At 45.7% G+C, this 25873-nt stretch overlaps 1 protein-coding gene across 8 annotated transcripts in view; it reads right to left on the bottom strand.

Annotated features, from left to right (window-relative positions):
* MYO6 (myosin VI) overlaps positions 1-25873 on the bottom strand; it is a 909629-nt gene that overhangs the window by 134385 nt on the left and 749371 nt on the right. For all 8 annotated transcript variants that reach the window (XM_078648084.1, XM_078648085.1, XM_078648086.1 and 5 more), the window contains exon 28: positions 5943-6100. In XM_078648084.1, coding sequence (XP_078504210.1) covers positions 5943-6100 — 158 coding nt within the window. The remainder of the gene's footprint in view (positions 1-5942; positions 6101-25873) is intronic.

Here is a 25873-nt window from a genome sequence, read left to right as displayed (position 1 = left end):
AACATCAGTGAGGGCTTCATTAAACGGCAGTAGAGGTTCCGAGGAGCTTGCCTGCGGTTTGAGCACCTCAGTGAGGAGGTTAGCCCTCACGGCCGCGACAGGGAGCTCAAGAGTCAAGGCCTTGGCCACCCTGTTCAACACCACGCTGTAAGCAGCCCGCTCCTCCGTAGCCACAGAGAGAGGAGAGACGAGTCCAGTGCCGGGCAAAGTGTCCAGACCACTGGCCTCCCCTAGCTTGTCCGCCCAGTCCTGGCTCAACTGGCACTGCAGTGCCGGAGGGTCCATGCGACCCCTCCCAGTCCCCCTCATCATCCATCTCCTGATAGTGAGGGAAAAATGATGGAGCCGGATCGTAGGTGAATTGCTCACCTGTCGGCGCCGGTCCGACGCCGGACCGTGGCTGGGACTGGGGACGATGTCGTGGGCGACACTCTCGGGGTCGGCGCCAGAGGAGGAGTTGTGAGGTCGACTGGTGACGACCCGGATCCTGCTGGGTCCTGCGGCGTTGGGACCAAAGTCGATGACAGCACCAGGGCTGAAGCACCCGACGGCGCCGGGGCCGAAGCCGCCGGCCCGCTAGGACTCCCAGACGGACCAGCGGGGCCCGAAGGCGCCTCGACTGGGTCCGACGGAGGGAAGTGAGTCCTCATGGCCACGAGAAAGTCACGTATCTCCGCCGGCGTCGCGTACAGCCCAGGGACCGGTGGGTGTGGAGCTGGACGTGGCGCTTGCGGCTCTGGCGGTGTCACCCGAACCCCCGGCCGCGTCGCGCGAGCTTCGGGGGGAGTCAGAAGAGCGATGACGCCGCTTTGACTTCTTTTTCGAGTGCCTCGACTTACCTGAGGACTTGGAGCCCGACGAGTGGTGTTGACTCGTCGAGTGGTGATGACCGCGGCTCCGTGACCGGTCCCTCGACTTCCTCCTCGACCGGGACCTTGAGCGGCGCGGAGCCGACTGCTGGAGCTCGAGCCGCTTACGGGACCGCTCCCGTCTAACCTTCGAGGTCAAGGTCCGGCAGTCGGGGCACGACTTGTCATCGTGGTCGGCCCCGAGACAATAAAGGCACCGGCGGTGGGGGTCGGTCACCGACATCAAGCGGTGACAGTCCTCAATAGGCTTAAACCCAGGCATCCCTACAGGCACCGCGAGTCGGTCGACTCTAGAAGTGATCAAAAGTGATCCAAAAAGTTAGTCAAAAATTGACTGGAGTACTGCTCTTCCCGGATCTGCGCTTGCTGGCGTGGAAAAAAGAAGAACAGAACTGACGTCAGTGCGCGAAGGCGGCGTCTAAGTACTCCTCCGATGTCATCACGGCGCCAACGACAGACGCAGAGCCACAGACGACATACAGGCGACGCGCAGGTGTACTGCTGACGAAAACTTTCCGGATCCAGTCTGACGCCTGGGGATATTTTAAGGTAAGGAATCTAACACAGATAAAAATGTTAATAGCACATAAACAAATATAGTTAGAGTAAGTAAACTACACAAGTGCATGCAAAGCATCACAATAGAATGGGAGAAAAAGCTGTGGATATGTAAAACGCTTAGAAAACCTGATCAATGTTTTCCAATTTCTTTCTCATTTCAGTATAGACCATAACAAACGAAAAAGTCCTAAAACATGGTCTGTATCAGTTGAATGCATGTTTTTCTTACCGTATCACTGTATGAAAACTTATAATTGAAGGAGCAATAGGCTACCTTGAGATATAGGGATAATAACAACCACTGGTCCAGAAGAAAGCCAGCTGACCTAGAGGGCATTTGAATCAGCTTAAACATGTCGACCACAGATGCAGGGGACCAATATATCCCATAGCATCGCTCTGTTTTCAACCTTGCCAAAAGACAAACACATTAAGGAATTGTATTTGGATTTGGCAAGCAATTTTTCACTTCAATCCCTAAACATCTATAATAAGTCAAGGATGTTTTGAGGTGAAGATCTAGCAGATAAAGACTGAAGCTGCTAAATATGTTGGTGGGGGCGGGGGGTTAAACTGGCTGAGAAGGTTGCATTGAAGGTTATGCCCTGGAGACACCTCAAAATTGATGGTACTACTTGTGAAATCGCTTCACTAAGAAAGCCTTGCCAGAGACCATGCTAGTTGTGGCTAATCTAAAAGTGTTCCAGGAAGGAGACATTCTTCTCTCCGAAGAGCCACTCACCATAAAAGGGCGTGTACAATAATGCCGCCTGGACATATTCAAAATACCAGTGGAGTGCATCCAGGCTTACTAATGTAAAGCAAGTACTGATGCCATGCACTGGGCCATCATATCGGCAGATTCCACTCCACACTTCAAAATCTGATTGGTGGTATCCAAACTTTCAATAACCCGGTTTGAGAAGGGCTTCTCAATGGGGTCAGAGAGACAGATTAAGGCCTTCCGAACAAATTAACAAGCAGACGTGTGGCATTCAAAAGGTGCAGGGCTGGCTGCATGCCTAACACAAAGACTTTTCCTCGATTCAACTAAAGATTTCAGACAAAAATCCAGAAAAGCAGTGGTGAAGGCATTGTGATAACATTTGTAGATGAGGCCTCTATCACCAAACTCTCCAGTAAAGGGTGTGTCAAGAGAAACGTTGGGTCAGAAGGCAAAGGCTATGACACAGTGTGATTTGTTTGTGGACTACAGAGTCCAAGAATGTCTTCTCCCAGGCTGCCAAAAGTGTCTCAAAGTGTGCATCATTAAATGGCAACAATGGCTCTGGAGTCTCAGAGGAAAGTTGCAGGATTTCGGTCTTTGTTTCAGTAGTGGAAAAGTGTTATTTTTGTGTTTTTGCTGGTTTCTGTACCACAGATGTAAACACATAGACTTTTGAGAGGGACCAATGGAGCTTGGGATGTCACCGTCTGTTGACATCAAGGTAATTTGCATAGTGTATGCCTAAGGGAAGGCCAGCCATTGTTCTGTAAGGAGGGAAAAAGGCTTAACCTCTAAGGTGTATTTTTGCATGTACTCATAATTCATGTTGGGCATGTACAATGCCTGTGAATCTAATCTGAAGAGTTCCCCCATTCAGATCTCTGGGCCCTTCGGAGGTGGTGTGATAAAGGTTCATTGTCAAATGGGGCTACAAAGATTCCAGTCTGCTTACATGCAACATTTTCAGGTTTGTAATGTGCCAATAAACGACAATTTCAGATCTCATGTGTGACACTTTGAGATACCGTTTACCACAAATTCTTTATTGGACCTTTAAAGTTAGACATCACATTGTAATGTTCCTTGTGAGTCAAGTTGCTATTCCTCCAGTGCGTTATGTCACTTGTAGTTCTCCATCCATTACAGAAAAGCAAAACTATATATGGAAGAAAATAAAGACCCATTACATTGCATTTTTCAGGTTTTTTAGTTAGAATCTTGAGTTTAAATGTCCCAACAAGCAAAATTACACCGGCTAAAACGTTGTGCCCAGGAATGGCTTACAGTGTCAAACATGGCACATCCACTTGGTAGCTGTGATACCCTAAGTAATTCACCTGCATTGTTAGCGAGGTCAACTGAGCATCTACCCTGTGCCAGAGCTGCCTCTGTTCTCAGATGATGGCTGTGTGCCCGCTCAGCTGTGATATGGCATAGTTTGAGGCTATGATGACACTGCCGGATGCTTGTGCTGGTAATATTTAGGAGTACAGGCCCATGCCGATTGAGGAGGGTAGAGGCCTTCAGCAGTTTTGTCCCTCCTGTAGATGTATAGAGATTCAAAGAGCAGCAGCTGAGGCGACCTAAATCTGGAGTCATTAAACACCGAACACATTTTACTGTGTCCTCTCCATATTCCGAATTACAGAGGTGAGCTGCCTGTCCAGGCAGCTATAACACATTGACTACTGAGAGCAGAAATTGAACACAATACTTCCCGTCACCATGACAACCATCTCTCCTTGACTCTGCAGACAGCATCTAAATGCTGACAGAGTCACAGCAGGAAAGTTAATACATGTAGATCTGTATGCCAGCTTGCCAGAGGCACTTCAGGTACCAGTCTGAGCTCCTAAAGAGCAGCTTCATGTGTCATAACTCATTTACATGCAGTGATATAGACAAATTGTCTAATCTGTGTCAGTTTGACCCCCTAGTGATTGACAATTGGCAGAGATGATCTTTCACAGCTTGGCTAATATCTGCCACCATCAAAGGCAGAAGTAGCATCACTATCGACTCCAGGGGTGGTGCTGGTGATGCGTAACAGACGTCGTCAAAGGCACAATGATTGGTGTCTTCATACACAGGAGTCTCATCGGCAGCAGTGCCAAGGCCAGAGACAGATGGTGTTGTGCTAAGAACTGCTTGAATCACCAAACCCACAGAATTGGGATTGCGCTGAGAGAAGCCAAGAGCGCACCATGCTGTCCTGAAAACATCCAATATGGCCAAGTTCAAAGGGCTTGGGCTGGGAAGGTTCTAGTGAAAGAGTCAGAAACACCAGCTTGTCGATAATATTATTAAATATATAATCCTAATTTCTACATTGTGTTTTCCAAGGGCCTTGCATTAATGAGCACATTTTAGCACAGGAGGAGAATCGTTAGTGTCACCAGAGGGAGCATTTGGGAGGGTTTGTGAAGAAAGACAATCTAAGCCCTCTGCGCATGGGCAGGGAGCAAGGCTGGTAAATATCATGAGGGACGTTTGACGTAGTGAGATGCGGAATAAGAGTGCACCTTTTGTTGATTCCCCCTTATGTTGTTGACCTGACAACCCGTATTAAAACCAACTTGATTGAATTATCTCCAGGACTGGGGTCAATTAATTCTTAGTAGAAAGCCTTGCTTGTTGACTTGGCAAGTAGGTACCTAGTGGCACAATCAGGTAAGTGGACAATGCAGTGCAGGGTATGTCCAAGATAGCCCTGTGGCTTGAGACAGGAACAGTGCCCTGCTCGCTCTAGCTCCCCAATCGACTCACCACTTTTAAGGATATTCATCTTTGGGCATTCTTTTAAAGAATCTATCATCAGGTGGTACTACTTTACAATAGACAACTAATCTTGTATATTGCAGAACTTGAATTGTTTTCTTCATCTCAATTCAAGCATGCTTATATGTTTTTGTTCAAAGGATGCCTGTCTGCAAGAGCAATAGCAACTCCTTAAGCGAAAGAGATCAAGCGCTATGATAGACCTCTCAGCCTTCATGCATGCAAAGAAAATATGAGCATGTTGGGGTGTAAAGTTCTCCCTACTGTCGAAAAGGTAAACTACCTCCTGATGGAAGTCTAAATTGGTAGGTATATGCTGGACCGGAAGAGGAAGCCAGAAAGATTATCTCCGCCTAGTGAAATCTCAGCTTCTTTAAAACCAGAAGAAAAACAGAAGTCATAGGAAATGTAATGTATATGAGAAAGTTTGAACATATCCAGAAAGCTTCTGTAAACAATCCGTAGAAATGAAAATACATGGACCACAGGACAACACTCTTGATTTTCACGTGAGCAAAATGACACTCCATTCCCCCTTGCCCTGAAAGTCGCATTCTCACTTGAGAGAAACTATACTTAACGAGCTCAAAGCATCTGCTTCAGTGTACTGGTCACTTCTAATTGACATTTCCTGACACATCGCCCTCAACTACGCAACACAAACCCTTGAAACGTTTCGGCAAACTAGCACTAAACTAATCAGAGTAATGGTTATTTTCACTGTGAGAAGAGCAATATGACATGTGACGTCACATGAGATATTCATACACATACTGCAAATGATGCAGCCTGAAAAATGTCATGTGGTGGTGGTCCTGTCACAGGCTCATCTTTCTTCTCCATCTTCTCCACAAAATGCGTTTCATATCGGAATTGCACATTTCAATTTCCTCAGCACGTTGTAATACTATTTAGTAAGGAAACAGTCACGCCATGTTGTGTGTGTCAAGGTGATTGAAAACAAAGCTACGAAGTCTGCGTACAGACACAAAAGGAGCATGGTGTACCTGCGCAGTGAATCCGTCTGCCCTTCCTCACTTATGAGCTCTGCCTCACTCTGTGCGATTCTCATGGCAAGCTCGCGGTCACGACGCTCCTGCTCCAGTATGGTCTGCTGCTGCGTCTCCTCTTCACGCTCCAGTGCCAACTGCATCTCAACTTCAGCCTGCACATTAGAAAAGGGTACATATATATGGCTATAATACAAAAAAATAATTTTCTTTTCTTTTAAGTCGCAGTATAGGCATTTGCTGAATCGAAAAAGCACAAACTGGCTACATAGACCAAAATAAATATATTATTACATAGTGACCAGGAGGACGATTTTAACCAAGTTTCTTCTTTCTTAAGCATTTTTTCTGCACTCATGTTTTTTGCTATTAATTGGTTGCACCTTTGCCCCACCTCCCAAACGGGCTGTTAAACTCATTTAAGGGGAAGACGCCAATGTAAATGCCAAGACGTTAGCCAGTTCCATGAGATACGCAAATGGAATTTGATTATACTTAGTAATGTGAGCCACTAACGGTTAGTGGCTTGGAGCAAGAGCTCCTGTTTTCATTCTTTGCTCATTTAATTTAGTGGTTAGGAAAGATAGTGTTTTTGTATATATATTCAATGCAGGGGATTCCTGTCAGCCGCTTCATCCATTTATTTGCTGTAGAGTCATCATTTGGCTGTATGACAGAGGCACACATGGCTAAACAACGCGTGCCTCTACTACATGCCCCAACAATGAATGTGTCTAAATAACGCGTTTCTTTCCCACGCATGCATATACCACACAATTTCGTGGTAAAGGCATGCCTGGTTAAGGGATGTGTGGCAAAGATCACACTGAGCCCTAAAAACTACTAGACCCCTAAAAGCTACCCTGCCCTGAGCCCTAAAAACTACCTCGCCCGAGCCCTAAACACTACCCGACCCACTCAACTGAACCCTAAACGCTACCCAACCCTCCTGAGCCCTAAACACTATTCTGACCCCTCGAACCCAAAACACTACCCGAACCCGCTGAGCCCCAAACACAACCCGACCCGAGCCCTAAACACTGCCCGACTCCCTTCTGAGCCTAAAACACCACCCAACTCCCCTTGAGCTCTAAACACTACCCGACCCCATTCCAAGCCCTAAAAAAGACCCCAAGCCCGACCCTAAACGCTACTTGCACCCCCTGATGCCTAAACACTACCCAACCCCCACTGATGCCTAAACACTACCCCAACCCCCTCTGAGCCTGAAAAACTACCCGAACCCCGTGAGTCATAAAATATACCCCCACCTCCTCAAAATTCGGCCCCAGCCCAACTTACCTCACCGCGTCCTCCCCCGATCCTTCCTGTTCCTGGGCCTGCCATCCTAGCATCTAGACCGCACTTTGCCTTAACCACGCATATGCTTGGTTAAGGCATGATTATGTGTGATTAAGGCATGCGTGGTTGAGCTTGAGGGGAAACAGCACTGCTTAGCTCTGCCTGCATTGTAAAGGCCGTTTCCCTTCAGGTTTTGATTCGCCTACCTCAGCATAAAGCATGGGCCCATCCGTACAAAAAGCAGACCCTTCAGTGCCAGGGACTACTGGATCAATGTGTGTTTTTTGTTTAATATTCTTTTATTCCCTTTTATTTAAAAAAAAAAGTTTGGTGAAGATGCGTGATTCTACACAAAGTACCTGTAGATGGGTCAAAATTCACAAGGCCAAACAGTTGCAGAGATGGGAAGCATTGAGATACAAAGAGATGTGTCAGTTCCTGTGTCCTTGGGGAGGCAATGCGACAGTTCTGCTGCATGCAGGAGAAGTGATGCGTCAAATCTGGACTGTAGGGGGAAGTGATGCATCGACTCCAAGTTGGGTCTGGTCTGCGGGTGATGAGTGGGGAAAATTTTCCGCACTATATATCTTGTGCCAATGGGAAGTTATACTTGTAAGATGTTACAAAGTACCTCCCATTCTATCCTACGAGCCAGATAGCCTTTCAATAGTGAAAAACGAAATTGGCAGTATTTTACTATCAGGATATGCCACACACACCAGTACATGTCCTACCTTTCACATACACTGCACCCTACCCATGGGGGTACCTTGGGCCTACCACAGTCTCACATGTAAGAAAAGGGAAGGTTAGAGCCTGGCAAGTGGGTGCACTTGACAGGTCGACATGGCAGTTAAAAACCACGCACAGACACTGCAATGGCAGGCCTGAGATACCTTTTCATGGCTACTCATGTGGGTGGCGCAATCAGTGCTGCAGGCCCACTAGTAGTGTTTAATTTACATGACCTGGCACACTCAGTGTACATTTCTTGAGGCTTAACAGTAAATCAAATATGCCCATCAGGGAAAACCAATTGTAATCACAATTTACACGGGGAGCACTTGCACTGACACTAATCAGAAGTGGCAACGTGCCGAAAGCATCTAAGCCAACAAAAACGAAATCCAGCACAGCATCAAAAATACAGGAGGTAGAGGCAAAAATGTCTGGGGAAACCACACCAAAGATGCCAAGTCTAACAGCTATCAATTACTATTCTGAGGTTCTAAACGTGGGTTGCCGGGAGGTGAGGGGGTCTGAATTCGGCAGGCTACCAGGTGGGGTCTTTGATTAAGAGTATCTTGAGACAGCTGTTTTTTATCCATCTGGCAACTTCAGTCTTAAAGGTGGAGAAACTGGTCTGGGTGTTCGGCGTCTTGTAGGAGAGGGAGATTATGAGATGAGTGTTGTTAGCATAGGATATGATATTTATTTCATGAGAAAGATGATGATGGTGAGTGAGGTCATTGAGGCATTGAACAGAGTGATACGGAGTGTCAGTCTTTGTGGAACGCTGCAGAGGAGGTAGATGGCGTCCATAGTGAAGGGGGCCAGGCTTTCGGATTGGGTGCGGTCTTTGAGGAAGGAGCAAGTCCAGCAAAGTGTTAGAGCTTTGATGCCAGCTGCTTGCAGTTGTTGGAAAAGGATGAGGTGGAAGACTGTATCTAAGGCTGCAGAAAGATCCAGTAGGAAGAGGACTATAGTGTACATGATCATGCAGATGTTGTCCACCATGGTGAACAGGGTGGACTCTGTACTGTGTGTGGCCTGAATAATAAAGATTGAGTGGTGTCGATAAGGTGGTTGTCAGTGAGGTGTGCGGCTAGGAATTTATCACCTTTCCCCTGACTTTTGCTGAGTAGGGGAGCAGGGGCCTCTGCCAGTAGCTGATTAACGTCTTCGGGTCTACAGAGGGTTTCTTGAGGAAGGGGACTACTGTGGTGTGTGTCAGGCATCTGGTTAGGTGGCTGTGATGATTGAGACATTCAGGATAGGGGTGCGGGCTGTCCTGATGAGGTCCAGTTCTTTAATTAAAATGCAGTCAGGCAGGGGCCAAATGGTGCTCTGGTAGGGAATGAACCACATGGGTGTTACAGTTTCTTGAGTGGTGATGGTGGGCCAGGTGGTCAGAGTGGTAATCTGGATATTGGTAGCAATTACTAGTTGCCACTCCTGCCATTTCTCCTGGCCCTGGAACCCCTCTCAATTGCCATTAGGAGATTTCCAGGGATTCAATGTAGGTATTCTTCTGCAGGACAAGTCAAATCCTTCCTGCTGTGCTAACTACTTATAATACTAACATAGTTGCTGGCTTAATCTGCTCTTTCTCCCAGTCCTTCGGTGTATAAGTGCAAGTGTGAGCAGTAAGGAGCTAACCAAGACTAGCACCACCACTATGTCTAGCTCAGAAATACTTGGGCATCTTGCCGATTAGAGGTTTTGAAAACATAGTTGAGGACAATCCCAAGCCACTAATTTCCAGACACGGAATGATTTTACCCGCTGGTCAAATATAGAGCTCGGTCTGTGGGGCAGGACCCATGTTATTAGGATGAAAGTAGCACCACGCTACAACTACTTGTTTAGTATGTTACCAGTGGTGTAGTAAAGATGCCATAGGCCCTAGTGTAAAAAAGGTAACAGCCCCCCTCACTACCAGTATGGTAGTAAAAAACAGCAATAATCAGGGTTCAGTGGGCCCTACAGGCCTCTGGGCCCTGATGCAACTGCACCTGCTGCACACTTGCTAGTTATACCCTAGGATGTTATCTATCCTCATCCTCAAACAATTACTGAACTGCAAAGATGCAGACATCAAGGCATTTGTTTGGGCGGAACACAACTGAGATTGAAGCTGCTTAGGATCGATGCCCATACCACTTCTGAAAGGGTTATGTCTTCCTTGACCTCAATTGCCTACCACCTAGGTGAACCTGGAAAGGATGCATTAAGAGGTACGCAAAAGTTGGATATGCCATATGCACATAAGATACTCCCTTAGTCTTTATCCGGTCAAGTATCAAGTTCCGTTGTGGTCAAATAGAACAATGCACACAAGCTGATGCTAATTGTCTTGAGACTTCACTTGGTTGCTCCTATATGGATTACTGCCAACATATTCATAGGTAGTCCATGGATTCAGTGAAAGAGCCGGAAGGGCAGTATATGATGAGACTAGCTGGTTGCCCATCAGTATTAAGAGGTACCAAGGCCCCTAACCAGTTTCTTTAACCATCTCATTAAAAAAGAAAACAATATCTTGAAAAACGGGGATCGCTCAGAGGGGTGATCTAAGGTCTGTAAAATCGCCCCACTGACCAAAGTTTCTCTAAACAACTCAGCAGACCACTCAATCAATCAATCAAAGCATTTATATAGCGCACTACTCACCCGGAGGGTCTCAAGGCGCTTGGGGAGGGGGGTCCGCTACTGCTCGAACAGCCAGGTCTTGAGCTGCTTCCTGAAGGTGAGGTGGTCTTGGGTCATGCGGAGGCGGGTCGGGAGGGAGTTCCAAGTCTTGGCGGCCAGGTAGGAGAAGGACCTTCCTCCTGTGGTGGCTCTTCGGATGCGGGGGATGGCGGCGAGGGCGTGGCTGGTCGATCGAAGCTGGCGTGTGGGAGTGTAGAAGTTGAGGCGGCTGTTGAGGTATCCTGGGCCTTGGTTGTGCAGGGCTTTGTGTGCGTGGGTGAGGAGACGGAAGGTGATTCTCTTGTTGACCGGGAGCCAGTGCAGGTCTCTCAGGTGTCCGGAGATGTGGCTGTGTCGGGGGATGTCGAGGATGAGTCTTGCTGGGGCGTTCTGGATCCGCTGGAGTCTCTTCTGGAGTTTGGCAGTGGTTCCGGCGTAGAGGGAGTTGCCGTAGTCCAGTCGACTGGTGACGAGGGCCTGGGTAACCGTCCTCCTGGTCTCGGTGGGGATCCACCGGAAGGTCTTACGTAGCATGCGCAGGATGTTAAAGCACGACAAGGAGACGGCGTTGACTTGTCTGGTCATGGAGAGGGAGGAGTCCAGGATGAAGCCCAGGTTGCGTGCGTGGTCTGTTGGTTTGGGTGCGCTGCCCAGGGCTGGGGGCCACCAGGAGTCATCCCAGGCGGAGGGCGAGGAGCCCAGGATGAGGACCTCCGTCTTGTCCGAGTTCAGCTTCAGGCTGCTGTTCATCATCCACTTGGCTACGTCTGTCATCCCTTCGTGTAGGTTGGCTCTGGCGGTGGCAGGGTCGTTGGTGAGGGAGAGGATCAGCTGGGTGTCGTCGGCGTAAGAGATGATGTTGAGGTTGTGTTGGCGTGCGATGGCCGCAAGGGGGCTCATATAGACATTGAAGAGGGTGGGGCTGAGCGAGGAGCCTTGAGGAACGCCGCAGATGACTTCGGTGGCTTCTGATCTGAACGAGGGGAGGCGGACTCTCTGTGTCCTTCCGGCGAGGAAGGAGATGATCCATTCAAGTGCCTTCTCTTGGATTCCGACGTTGCAGAGGCGCTGCACTAGGGTGCGGTGGCAGACCGTGTCGAAAGCCGCGGAGAGGTCCAAGAGGATGAGGGCCGCTGTTTCCCCGTTGTCGAGCAGGGCTCGGATGTCATCAGTGGCTGCGATGAGGGCGGTCTCGGTGCTGTGGTTGGCCCGGAAGCCAGACTGCGAGCGGTCGAGGGATCCTATCGTCTCGAGGAAGGCGGCCAGCTGCTTGTTGACGGTCTTCTCGATGACTTTGGCCGGAAACGGGAGGAGCGAGATGGGGCGGTAGTTTTTGAGTTCGGTGGGGTCCGCTGATGGTTTCTTCAGAAGAGCGCTGAGTTCGGCGTGCTTCCAGCTCTCTGGGAAGGTAGCGGTGTCGAAGGAGGTGTTGATGATGTCCCGCAGGTGGGGTGCGATGACAGCGTCGGCCTTGTTGAAGACGTGGTGCGGGCAGGGGTCGGTTGGAGATCCGGAGTGGATGGAGTTCATCGTGCGTCGGGTTTCTTCTGTGTTGATCGGGGTCCAGGCGCGAAGGGTGGTGGTGGTGGGTGCAGGTCCGGTCGTGGGGTGCGTTGGCTGTGTGGTGAAGCTGTTGTGTATGTCTGCGATCTTGTTGTGGAAGTAGGAGGCAAGGGAGTTGCAGAGGTCCTGTGATGGGGTGATGTCGTTGTTTCCGGCGTTGGGGTTGGAGAGCTCATTGACGATGTTGAAGAGTTCCTTGCTGTTGTGTGCGTTGTTGTCCAGTCGCTCCTTGAATGCGGTTTTCTTGGTGGTATGGATCAGTTGGTGGTGTTCTCGAGTGGCGATCTTGAGGGTGGTCATGTTGTCTGGTGTTGGGTCTCTGCGCCAGGTTCTCTCGAGGGCTCGACCACTCATCTTCTGTAGCAAAGTTTGCCTGCCTAGAGCTACATCCCCAAGAAAGGGTCAGGACTGCTTACTACCTAGTATCGGTTTCCCAGGGAGGCCACACTAAAATTCTCATACTTTATGACCTTGCACAATTAGTCAGAATACAGTGACTCTTATTGCTGAAAGTGGCCGCAGCTGGACCAAGAACAGCTACGTATAATATGCCACTTATTGTAAGACCAACAATATTGGCCTTAAGTGTAAGTACAACTACATGGTACCCATAGCTCACTCATACATGCCTCGATTCATCTAGCCATTTTACACAACATGACAGACTTGCCTAGTCTCTCAACACAAGAATGCAGATGCCTGGCAATTGCCCCGATGATGGCCCAGACCAGTATCTTAGGATACTGATGGAGTGTAATTGAACCCACTATGAAGGAATGGATGACCAACATGTTCATTGATCAAATGACTTTCCTTGAACATGTGTTGTCCGTCTGTGTATACTAACATCTCAGACGACCTTCTGCCCCCTCCATGTTAAATTTCTCATTCAATATTGCACTGCACACTCACATGCTAACTCACATTCAAAGACAACTTCACTCTCCAGTTCCTGCCAATCTAGAATGCATGTCTCTTATTACTCTCACCCTTCAGGCTTTGCCCCACAGTCGACAGACCACACTGGACACAGGAACTCAAATGCCCAAGACCATTCCTCTTCCTGAGAAGAACCGGCGTCCTGCTCTGCTAATATTACAGACCCATAATCCCTCACCCTCATATATAATCTTGTGGACACCTCAAAGGATTGCAACATAGGATCAGGTTATTTACCCCTCCAATACACCATCACTGCCGTGATTTTCGTATTATTGAATTAGACTTGAAGATATTGTCCTTAAATGGAGAAATTTGCTGACAGAATTGTTGTTTACCTGACGTATCTTATCTTGGAAAGTGCAGCTAGTAGGTGTATCTGGTGCCTATACGATGGTAGTACTGCCAGTTTCTAACTCCACCAATAAACAATAAAAGTACTTTAACTTCCTGAGAAACCTAAACTCATCAATAACAGAAGGTACATACGTTTAAAGCTGAAGGTAGGTGTCTCTCTCATACAAAGGACGGTTAATATATGTTCTAGTGTTTACCTTTCAAGAACGTAGGGAGTTGGTTACACAGAGATCACTTCAAGGCATATCACTGCCACTCTGAGAGGTGCTAAACCGCCAGGACAGATAACTAAGATTCTCTAATTTGCGTTTAGATCTCAATTCCAACCTGCTGACGCCAGTGCCCAGCAGAGTGACAAGGCAGAGGAGTGACATCTGGTGTCTCTGTTTTCTCTTTTTATCGCATTGCCCTTACACAACTTCTACTATTTGCCTCACATATTTTACTGTGTGCAGTAAGTAGTAGTTGTTGTGGAGTTTGAAAAGTGCACCGTTCCCATTGGAGACAGGACACAAGGTTAGTGTTTTCTGACAACAGATTGTTTGGACAACTGGCTATTTTGCAGACCAAAACTTAAAAAGTGCTTGGAGGATAGTCGAAGAGATGGTAGAGTAGTCTTCATAGGCAGTCTCAGACTTAGAGGTAGAAGGGACCTTTAGTTTACTTCTTGTATTTTTTTAAATCTAAATTACCATTAAAATAATCTACAGTTTTGTGTTTAATATTCTGCATCAGTCTCTTCCGGTTTCATTCCCATTATACATACAGTGGAGTGTAACACGTTTTCCACTTAAAGATGTTGGAACCTAACAGGGAAATTATTATTTTATGTGAAATATGTTACGAGGAATCAATACTGATCAAAAAAATATAAGAAGCAAGATAATGCCATCGTTAGTATTATAAAAATAAATGAAAATAAGTGCAAGAAATTTGAAAGAGTGATGTCAAATTACCTCTTCAATCATTTTCTCGTACCATTATTTACTCTTTGAGGTGTATAGCCTCCACCAGGCACCACGTGAGCTAGCTGCAGCAAATCAAATGCCATACAGTAAAACACTGTAAAGTCACTTTCCATACGTACGTGCCTCCACATCCATTTTCAAACCAGTAATACTCATTAGCCTCAGACCTGATTGTATTCACAGTACCATACAACAGTCTTTACTTTAAAATAGTTTTTATTGTTCATACATAAAAATATGGATCAGCACAGTTATTTAAAAACAGATTCTATACATCAAAAACAAACAGTAATCCATTGAACTCTATATTCTACCTTATCACTAGATAAAAACTGATATAAAAGATCATTTAAATTCCCTAAATCAAATCTAAACTACAAAGAAAACAGAAGGAAATATAGAAAAGAAAAAGAGAAAGAGAGAGAAAAGGCATATACACCAATTAGCTTACATTTCTTGTTCGTTGGCCAATCGGTTATCCTGATCAAATTCAGCATGTGTTTCCTAATTTGTTTCAGTCCTGCCAATATGTCCACCCAATTTAGTCCGTTCCAAGCATCGACGCGTTTTGGGGGTATCTGCCCAATCTAGACCACGTTTTTCAAGACTCGCTTTATTCCTCTCTTTCTGAAAAAATATTCAACAACCACTGTGATTGATACCGTTTCTTATTATGAAAAGGCCCCACAGTACTTTAAAAAGGTAACCTTTTGAGTAAATCACTCTTGTCGTCCTTATGTTTATTTATAATCTTGTAGGGCCTCTTCCGACTCACTGAATCTACAGACTAAATGATAGACCTACGATATTCCGCCTCCAAATCTGAATAACGAAATTCTTCTGAGAGAACATGACGTCGTTTCACTTTCTCCTCGATAAAAGCCCCGGGAATCCGCCTCAAATGGTTGTCCCTCTGCACAAAAATGTAGCCAATCAATTGCAGTGTATTCTACGTCTTTTTCTATGATTGTCTTGGTTAATCAGACCCATGTACGATGTACGATGTCCATTCGGGTTTTGGCGTGCTATGTTGAGGCGGACCACCCATCATTTTCTTTTACATTGACAGACACAAGTATGTTTATATCTTGAGAAACCTCTAGGGATAGGGCTTCGACATTGGAATTGTGCGAAACATTGCCAAGAAACTTACAACTGAGAAAGGGGATCTCATTGGTCCCATTCCAACTGGAGCATTGCCCTGAAGAAGTCCAATGTTTTGGACGAAACGCGTTGGCTATTGTTGACTGTATTTACAGTTTTAATATGAATTTGATCGCACAATAAAATAAGGTTTGAACATATCAGCGAAAATTATCATGAATTGATTGGTCATCTTGACTTTGTGATATCTCTAATCAAACTTTTATATGGTGCACCTCTCTATAATGTTAGAATTTGTCTAGTCCATTTCTGGACTGCATCTTGGCAATAGGTGCTTGGAGTGTGCACATTGCCAGATAAATGGCTCTCATCGCCAGTGGAAGAATTTTGGGAGACTACGCGATAGGGGCGATCCTCCGTTTTGGATTCCACTGCCTAGTCCAGTTTTTCTGCTTAGATATATTCTCTAGTATGGAACTTGGGGCATGCAGTCAGTTCTCATTTCCATGCAAATGGATTACTACAGAATATGTGGTAACAAAAAAACTATTTCTATATGTTATGTCTGTCCCATTGTCTTCCAGGGAATTTTACAGGACAGAGTACGAGTGCACTTTGTTACCTGATTTGTGACTGATCACTCTAGCACTTAATACAAACTACTGAATCCAGTTACTGAGTAGTGTAGGTTAAGGATATTAGGTCCTAACGAATTGCCATTCGATCCTTTCTGGACAGGTATAGACAAGAAACATGTTGACCTCTTTCTACAACTAATGACTTGCGTTGCTCCTTAGGTTTATTGTATCCCAAATTTAGCACCAATGCTGTTAAATAGGGTAATGGGTTTTATTTTTAAAATATTCTTATATTGAACATCACCTATTTTAATCCACTTTTGGTCACCACACTACACACACAACATAACCCACACCTCATCATACGGCAAATAAAAAAGATCTCCGGCAAAGAGCCCACTAGTGGGTGCCAGTCGGACTTTGCAGAGCCGGCCCAACGAGGAGCTTGGCCAAATGCTAAAGCATGACCCTCTCAGGGTGTGTGAGGGTACTTGCTCCCATTGGAGCTTACTCCTTTGACCCGGAACACTACAAATTCTCCCCCCCCTTTTTTCTAGAGATATTCTAAAAGCCTCCGCTTTTCCTCTATTGCCTCTAATGTAGCTGCAAGGCGCCAGATATATTAAGGAAGCTGAAAGGAGGAAGGAGCTCAGAAAGCTAGGTTAATGCACATGCCCTTTTCAGGCATTAAGCTATTTGGAGATGGCTCGAGGATCTCCTTATAAGGGCTTTGAAAATATAGAAACATGCCCAGTTATTCAGAACTCAATTTAAAAATTACTTTCCTTGAAGAAATACACGTAGAAGACGTCAGAAGAGTTTTATGTTTAATTTTCAAATGAACAAGAGCAAGTTAAGTCAACCATATTTAGGTAAGGTTCAGAACTCAAAGCCCCAGCCTCCTCCTTCCAAAACCCAGGAAGCGTTCCGGACTATGCCAAGCTCCAGGTCGGGGGCACCTCTCCTTTTTTCTGCAGGGATGGTGAGAAGATGTTTCAGAAGCCTGGGTTCTGCAGGTCATTGGAAACAGTTATTTGTTTGAACAGATCCATCCCTACATGGGCCCAGTCTAGCTTTCATTTTCAAAGGATGTAGCAGAGGCCATTACCTTGTCTCATGAATGCTACTAAAGAATGCAATCTGTCCAGTTCTGGAGAACCAGAAGGGGAAAGGGTTATATTCCACTGTCTTCCTGGTGACGAAGTCCTGGGAGATTTCAGGCTAATAATCAATTTGAGGAAGCTGACCAATTCTCTCAATAAAAACTACTTCAAAATAGAGACACTGAAGATAATTTTTCCTCTTGTGACTCCAGGGGCTTAAATGGCAGCTCTGGACTTGATGCTTAGCTACACATCCCTATGTATCCCCCATATTAAAGATTCCTCAGGTTTTGTGAGAGAGGTCATTACTGGTAGTCCAGAGTGCTTCTGTTTGGTCTGATGTCATCTGAGTCTCTGCAAAGGTTCTAGCACCTACTGTGGCTTCCCTGTGCAGCAGGGGAGTTTTGATCCACTCTTATCTGGATGACTGGATTGTCCATTTTCCTTAGAAGATGATACTTCAGTCTCATATCAATTTGGTTTGCAAGACTTTGGTATTCTTATCAATTTGAAAGATCTCATCTTTCCCCAACCCAGGACCTAACATTCATCAGGGCTTGTTTTCAGACCAATCTGGGGATTGTCAGTTTGCCTCAACCAAGAGCTCATACCATTCAGAGTCTTGTACTTTCAATGGGACAGCAGTCCGACATGTATCAATCAAGTGCTGGCAAACTTTGTTTGGGTACAAATGGTGTAGTGTCTGGATCCCGATCATCTTCTCAAATGGCTCTCTCTGGTTGCCACCTACATGTATCCTAACCACAGGTGCGAGCAAGTTGGGTTGGTGAGAACCACCTCCCACCATTCTTTGCACTGGAAAGAGATGAAGGCTCTCCTTTATTTTTCCCACCATTTGTGCAATCAGGTTCTTGTAGTGAGAACAAACAATACAGTCACAAAGTGTTACTTAAACAAGCAGTCCAGCACGGGGTCCCAGATCTAGCAGACCTGTCATTCCAGATAAGAGTCCCTTCCTCCCACAAACCTTGTCTGGCTCCTTTTATTTTCTGAGCAGCTATGCCTAAGGTTTAGCACTCCTCAGTGTGGTGTTGAGTCTTGGTGTTATGAGGCAATGGAATGTTGGTTACCAAGTGTTCTGCTGCACTGGTCATGCCAGGAGCATTCCAGAATTGTCAATTGGGGTGCTCCTGAGACATCTCTGTGGTGATGGCTCTCGGAATGGGACTAGGAAGATTAAAGCAGCATTTATGCACCTTACCTTATGGTCCTGGTCATGTATAATACAACATATATTGGCAACTAGCTGAGTAGAGGCGCTGAGACCTACCCCCGTACAATGCGGCGACAGGAAACTAAAATATCCGGTCCAGTGTTTCCATGCAACAGTAAAACAACTTGTATTTTGGAAAAATGACACTATGGAGGTGAGGAGTATCATGCAGGGCTTGTGTGACTGCTTCTGCGAGGCTGTGGGTGGAGTGTGAGGCACAGAAATAAGCCCAGCTTTAGTGCGCTGTTTCAGCATTAGACGTCAAGGGATGATGGCCTATTCTGAGGCAGCAAATGCAAAAAGAACAACTGATGGACAGAATGTTGAACAATGTCAAACATTCATCACAGTACAGAGATCTGGGCTTAAATCTATCATTTTTTTCCTCCCCAAGCCATACCAGTTTAAACATAGCCATATGCAAATCAGTCTACCCGGTTCCACATGGGAAAAGTCCAGCCCAAACTGCCAGGCCAGGTCCTCCCTGGACTGGAAACAAGCCTCCTGGGACCAGTTTCGGGCTTTCACCCCTCATCAGCAAGGCTAGCTTGACTCCAGTGGAATGGAGAGCATGGGACCCAAGTTTGGGCATACCCGTCCCACTCAGGGTGACAAATGCAAAAAGAAAAACTGATGGACAGAATGGGGCTGAGCATGAGCTGAGTTATGAGTCCGGCATAAGTGCGCTGTTTCAGCATTAAAAATCAAAAGCTGACAGCAGATTCTGGGGCGGAGTGTGAGGTGAATCTAATTTGTCAACAAATTACATTTAGCTTTCTGTAAGCCTGCCTTTCTGGTGCTGTTTTCCATTATTGACAGATTCACAGGACATTACAACACCATTGAGGGTACAAGCATTTGGCTGACTGTAATCGGTGGTAGGGTTAAACGTCTTCAACCTTACATGTCCAAGGTTGGGCCTGATTATACAATTGTGACAGCCTAAACATTTAAGAGCATCAATTCTAAGAGGCTTACGTAGTGCTCACATCTCCGATTTGATGGAAGAGATCGGTCAACGACAGGGTAGCTTTGAATCAGCACACTCTGAGTTTCATCTGAGATGATTCGTGTTTGGTGAAGTGTGGTTAAAACTAGTTATAATAGTTACAAGCAAGAAAGCATACCTCTTATCAGTTTAACAACCCGAAGCTAAAGCACGGTGACACGCACACCGTGGTATTTGAAAGCGTGTCAACACACAGTGACACGCACACCTGTCTCAACATATTCCTATATTAGTTAGTCTTACCATGATAAAAGGTGACACGCACACCATGTAATTTGAAAGCGTGTCTGTGTACGGTGACAACCACACCGTTTTCTACGTTTTTGCACATTTTCTCACCACAGTGACATGCCCATCTCATATCGACAATGTATATAAATTCTTTATTATTTAGATTTTCTTATGTCTAACATCTACAAAACGCCTGTTTCAACAATAGGATGTTTCTGCTGTTTAAACAAGTGGACTTTGCAGTATGATTTTACAGTAAGGTCTGATGCACTATGATTTTATGTCAATGTCCCATAATTTATTTTTTATCTCATCTCTTGTTCTTAAACCAAAAGAGATGTGTTTAGTGGGGTTAGACTCTAGGGCCTAGATGTAGGTAAATCTCATTTACCGATTCATAAATACCGAATTTTACCGATTCGGTAAATGAGATGTAGGTAAATATTCGGTAATTTTTACCGATTCGGTAGGAATCGGTATTTACCGATTCTGTAATTACAGAATCGGTATTTGTCATTGATTCCTATGGGCCTTGAAGCCCATAGGATTCAATGGCAGATACCGATTCGGTAATTACCAAATCGGTAAAAATACCTATTTTACAAGGGGGACAGGGTGTCACTTTGACACCCTGTTGCACCCCTGTTTCGGGCTTGAGTGCCATGTGACACACATACATGCTCTAAGGGCATGTCTGTGTGTCACATGGCATAGGTGTACATGCACAGATGTGCATGTGCACTGGAATTCGGTATTTTACCACCCAATAGGATTGGGTGATGAATACCGACTCCTAAAGGGCCTGTGGCCTCTTTGAAGTGCCACCTACATATTGTTTTGCAGAATCGGTATATTTACCGATTCGGTATTTTACCGACTCTGTAAATTTACCGATTCTGTAAATATACCGTCTGTAAATAAATTGCCCCCTACATTTCAAAACCCAAATACCGGTCGGTAACGGTCAAAATCGGCTGTTACCGACCGGTATTTGGTGTCCTACATCTGGCCCCTAGGTGAGCGAAATGCAGTCTGTAAGTCCACTACCACCGTTTCTATAATTACCAGGGAATCCTACAATTCGATGGAGCCATTGGTACATCACGATTCAGAGCAGAGAGAAAGAAATCTTTACTTTTACATTCCCTAAGGTTTGAGGGTAGGGAAATGTATAAACGCCTACCAGATTTACCTTTAGTGGTGGGGGATGAACTTGATGAGTACCAAAAAGAAGTCAAAAAATTGGAAGCAAAGTTTGACATTCAACCCAGCATAGTAGTACTCCGTCAAAAATGTTTTAAAAAGGGGCAAGCACAATGTGAGAATGTGAATATATACATAAGTGCCTTAAGAAAACTGTGTTCACAGGGTCAATTTGGAGCGTACATTGATCAGTTAATCAGGGATCAGTTTATTGGTCATTGGTGTGACAAGCATATTCAACAAAAGTTACTAGCAATAGGTGACCCATCATTAGATGAATGTATTAAGGTGGCAACAAGTGTGGAGTTGCTACAATTATTAATGAATGATTAGAGTATTTCTACACCTACAAAAGAGAGAGTTAATGTAGTCTATGGTAATGCTCAAGTTTGGACAGATGTGAAACATAGAGGGAAAAACTACTTTAAAGGGTGGCTGGCTAGGAAATTCAGGTGCCGCAAGTGTGCTAAAATTGGGCACTTTGCAAAGGTTTGCCAAAGTGCTCAGGCAAATGTTTAAAAAATGGGATGTGGGATGGAGGAATAGGTTTCTGAGGATGTGGAGGACTAGAATTTGATGAAAGAGTTTCAGGGTATGATTCTGGGTGCGTCGGAGGATGTGGTTAGTGGTGATCCCAACATGTGTGTTGATCATGTGTTGACACTCCTCACTCACCACCACCCCCCTCCCAACTTGCCCCCCACCCTTCCGGAAGACTCTCCCACTCTACACCCCCCACACTGGACCGCGATCCCTGTCCACAATCGCAACAACCGCCCCCGTCGCCCACGCAAACCTCTTTCGGACCTTGACACCCGCACCCTCCTTCGCTCCTACGACCCAGCTCCCCTAAACTACACAACCGCCACACACCTCTCCATTCCCACGATACACTCAAATCCCCGTAGACCCCCCACACTAAATAACAGAATCTCCGTCCCTAATAACCTTAGAAAAGTCCCCCTCTCTCTAGAACCCTCTACTTCCCCTGATACACCCCGTCTCAAATGCACTCTCCTCAACTGCAGATCGGCCTCTAGACACTCCTCCGCTATCGCTGATCTCATCTTAACATTGGACCTTGACCTAATCATCTTAACTGAAACCTGGCTAACCGAATCTTCTACACCTATAATGGACATTCTGGTTCCCCCCAACTACCACATCATCAGACTTGACAGGTCTGGCAAAATAGGTGGTGGAATCGCATGCATATACAGGAACAACCTTTCTGTTCTGAAAGTCACCGCACCTTCCCTACCCTCTCCAACTTCCTGTGAATACATCTGCCTCGATATTTTCAGTGAGGGCAAACCGATATGCTCTCTTCACGGCATTTACCACCCACCCAGGGACAACCTCACCTTCGCCCAACAAATCATGGATATGATCTCTACCAATTCCGGACAACAGCTCACCCAAATATACCTTGGTGACTTCAACCTCCACTGGAACGATCACAATGATGCGGTGGTAAATAGTTAAAAAAATTTCCTCAACGCCCTTGACCTCACACAATTATGCAACAGCCCGACCCACGAGAAAGACTCTACCCTCGACCTTATCATCTCCAAAGAGGACGCTATCCAACTTGAGTCTATCTAACCCTGTGACTGGTCAGATCATCATATTGTCACTTTCTTCATCAATGAAAAGGTCAAATTCAACACGGTGCAATCCTCCAAGCCTAAAGTCTGGAAAAGAGACCTGAAAAAACTCAACCCAAACTCCCTACCCCCTAACAGCTGCGACCTCCTACGCCCGCCTACCGGCGCTACGGACGTCCAATCCTTGACTGACCATTATCTCAACGCCATGACCTCAATAATTAATGAGGCTGCACCCTTGCAGCTAAAAAGAGTCCCCGCTAAAATCTCCAATCCATGGTACAACGGGAGTCTCAATGAGGATAGACGAGCCATGCGAATGGCAGAGCGCACCTGGAGATCAGCTCCCTCTGCACTGCACCTAAAAACCCTGAAGGTAAAGAGAAACGCCTACTTCAGGAAAATAAAGCGCTCAAAATCAGACTTCTTCAGCCTCCAGCTCGACCAAGCAAAAAACCGCCCGAGAAAATTGTTTGAGCTAATCAGAACACAATCCAAGGAACAACCCCAACCACTCAGCACTACGCGCGAAGCACCCTCCTGTGAAGACTTCGCTGCTTTCTTTATCCAAAAATCTGACAACATAAAGAGTGATCTCCTCATTGACGCAAGCCTATACTCCAAACCCTACTGCATAGCACCCACTGAACCAAAAAACAATGCTACATGGTCATCCTTTGACACCTACTCTGAAGAAGAAATTGGCAAACTGCTCAGCACCTTGAAACCATCCAATCACCTCTCGGACCCCCTCCCTACTAACGCTGTCAAAGACTTCACCCCTCTGCTCCTTCCACTCTGGACTAAAATTATCAACAGCTCACTTCAACAAGGAACCATCCCTGACTCCCTCAAAGTTGGACAAGTCACACCTTTACTAAAGAAACCTACAGCCGACCCATCTCATCTAAACAATTACCGTCCCATTACCAATATTCCCACTCTCGCCAAACTCCTGGAAAAATGCGCACAACTACAATTGACTAAACACATTGATCAGTTTGATCTCCTCAACCCTCATCAATCAGGCTTCCGAGCAGGACACAGTACAGAAACTGCTATGACTCACATAATTGACAACGCCCTTCAAATCCTAGATCAAAATGATACCTGCCTCCTAATCCTTCTTGATCTCTCTTCAGCATTCGACACCGTCAAACATGAGAATCTACTCGAACTTTTAAACACAAGAATGGGTCTATTTGGGACTGTTCTCAAGTGGTTCACTTCCTTCCTACACAACAGGTCGCAGAAATTCAAGAGCAACAACCTGATGTCCTCGCCAATACCTGTATCGTTAGGTGTCCCCCAAGGATCCTCCCTATCCCCAACTTTGTTCAACCTAGTTATGGAACATCTCACCACCTTGCTTCAAGCATCCAATGTACTCTTTCACATGTACGCCGATGACACCCAACTATATCTCAAATTACAATCCCCCAAAGACATTTTACTCCTGAACTCAACGATCAGAAGCACCCAATCCTGGCTGGCCGATAATCATCTCAAACTCAATGCTCTGAAAACAGAGTTCCTTCTGATCTCACCTCCCGCGAAGATCTCTACCACTCAACTTTGGCTTAAACACCTAACTACACTCAACGTCCAACCCACCATCGTGGACTCAGCAAAATCTTTAGGCATAACACTCGACACCAATCTCAACATGCAGCAACATATCAGCAAGGCAACTAAGGGAGCGAACTACCAAATCAATACTCTGAGGAAACTTAAACCCTTCCTCCCAGCCAAAGACTTCCAAACTGCAGTACAAGCACTAGTCATCCCTCGAATAGAATACGGCAGCATCGCCCTCTGTGGTCTCCCTCTAACTACTACTGCACTCCTAAGAGCTTCTCTAAACGCTGCAGCGAGACTCATCACTGGGTCAAAAAACACTCGCATATCTCCCCTGACTTGAAATCCCTGAACTGGCTGCCTTTTGAAGCCAGAATACATCTGAAAATCGCCTGCATGACACACAAGGCTGTACACCTGTGCTCACCCCAATACCTTACCCAGAAGCTGACAATCTCTGGCGGCTCTAGAAACACTAGAGGCACAAACAATCTTCTGCTAAAACCTCAAAGATTCCGGAAGGAAAAAACTTATAAACGCTCCTTCTCAGGAATGGCACCCAGGATCTGGAACTCTCTCCCTCCAGAAACCAGGCTCATCTCCTCCATCACACTCTTTAAGAAAGAAGTAAAAGCTATCCTCATGGCTAAATACACTTGAGCTATTAACCTGGATTTTTTAAAGTCTCTGCACCGATCTGTATTATCTGTTCGATCCCTTCGATTATTTGTATTACTTGTATTATTGACCTACCTGACTGTCCATGCTCACATTTATTTGTACTATTTGCATTATTGCTGTATCTGTTTTACTATGCTCCCTCATATGCCTACCCCACCCTACTTATTACCTACAATTACGCTATACCTAATGGCCTGTTATTCACTCTCCTGTTTGTATCCCCTGCTCTGTAAAGCGCTCTGATATCTGCAAAGATCTTGTTCGCGCTATATAAAACTTTCAAAATAAATAAATAAATAAATCTGTACATTAAGGTCACGGTGGGGGACAAAATGTTACATTTGTTAGTTAACTCAGGTGCAAGAATTACTATGGTAACATAGAATGTGTGGTGACAGGAAGCTGTTTCTCCCTGATAGAACTCCACTTTCTTATGAAGATAGGGGGATTGATTTGGAGGGATATTTGAGAGTTTAAGGCACACAAAATCCAAAGGAAATATACGCAGCAGTGAAGGGCCAGAACATATTGGGATGGTTCCATCAGAGACTTTTAGCATTGGTACTTAAACTTGGAACTAGTGAGCAAGTGCTTGTGGTGGTTAAGGGTTTTTGGCATCCAAATCTATGGAGATTGAATTTCCTACTTTTTCCCCTCTGATCTAGGAAGAATTGCAGGGTTTAAGCACATGATAAAAGAAAAAAACGGGTGCCATCCCAGTTAAACATAAAATAGGGTCCGTACCGTACACTCTACAAGATGCTCTACAGATGGAATTGGTCAGCCTAGAAAGTAAGGGTGCAAATGAACCTATAGAGTCCAGTTTGTGGTTGTCACCTTTGGTCATAGAGCACAAACACAATGGTGACACAACACTCTGTGTGGACCTTAGAAGTTTGAGCAAAGAAATCTGGGTGGATTTCCATCCCTTGCCAAGAATACAGAATTTGTTAGAAGTAGTAGGTGGGGCGGAATGGTTTTCATAAATTGACCTGGCATCTGCCTATCATCAGGTAGTTCTAGATGAATCTTCCAGGCACTATACAGTTTGTAATTTGCC

Source organism: Lissotriton helveticus, chromosome 6, assembly GCF_964261635.1.
Source record: "Lissotriton helveticus chromosome 6, aLisHel1.1, whole genome shotgun sequence".
In the NCBI taxonomy this organism is placed as follows: domain Eukaryota; kingdom Metazoa; phylum Chordata; class Amphibia; order Caudata; family Salamandridae; genus Lissotriton; species Lissotriton helveticus.
Note: the sequence above shows the minus strand (reverse complement) of the source record. Positions and strands in the feature narration are given on the sequence as shown.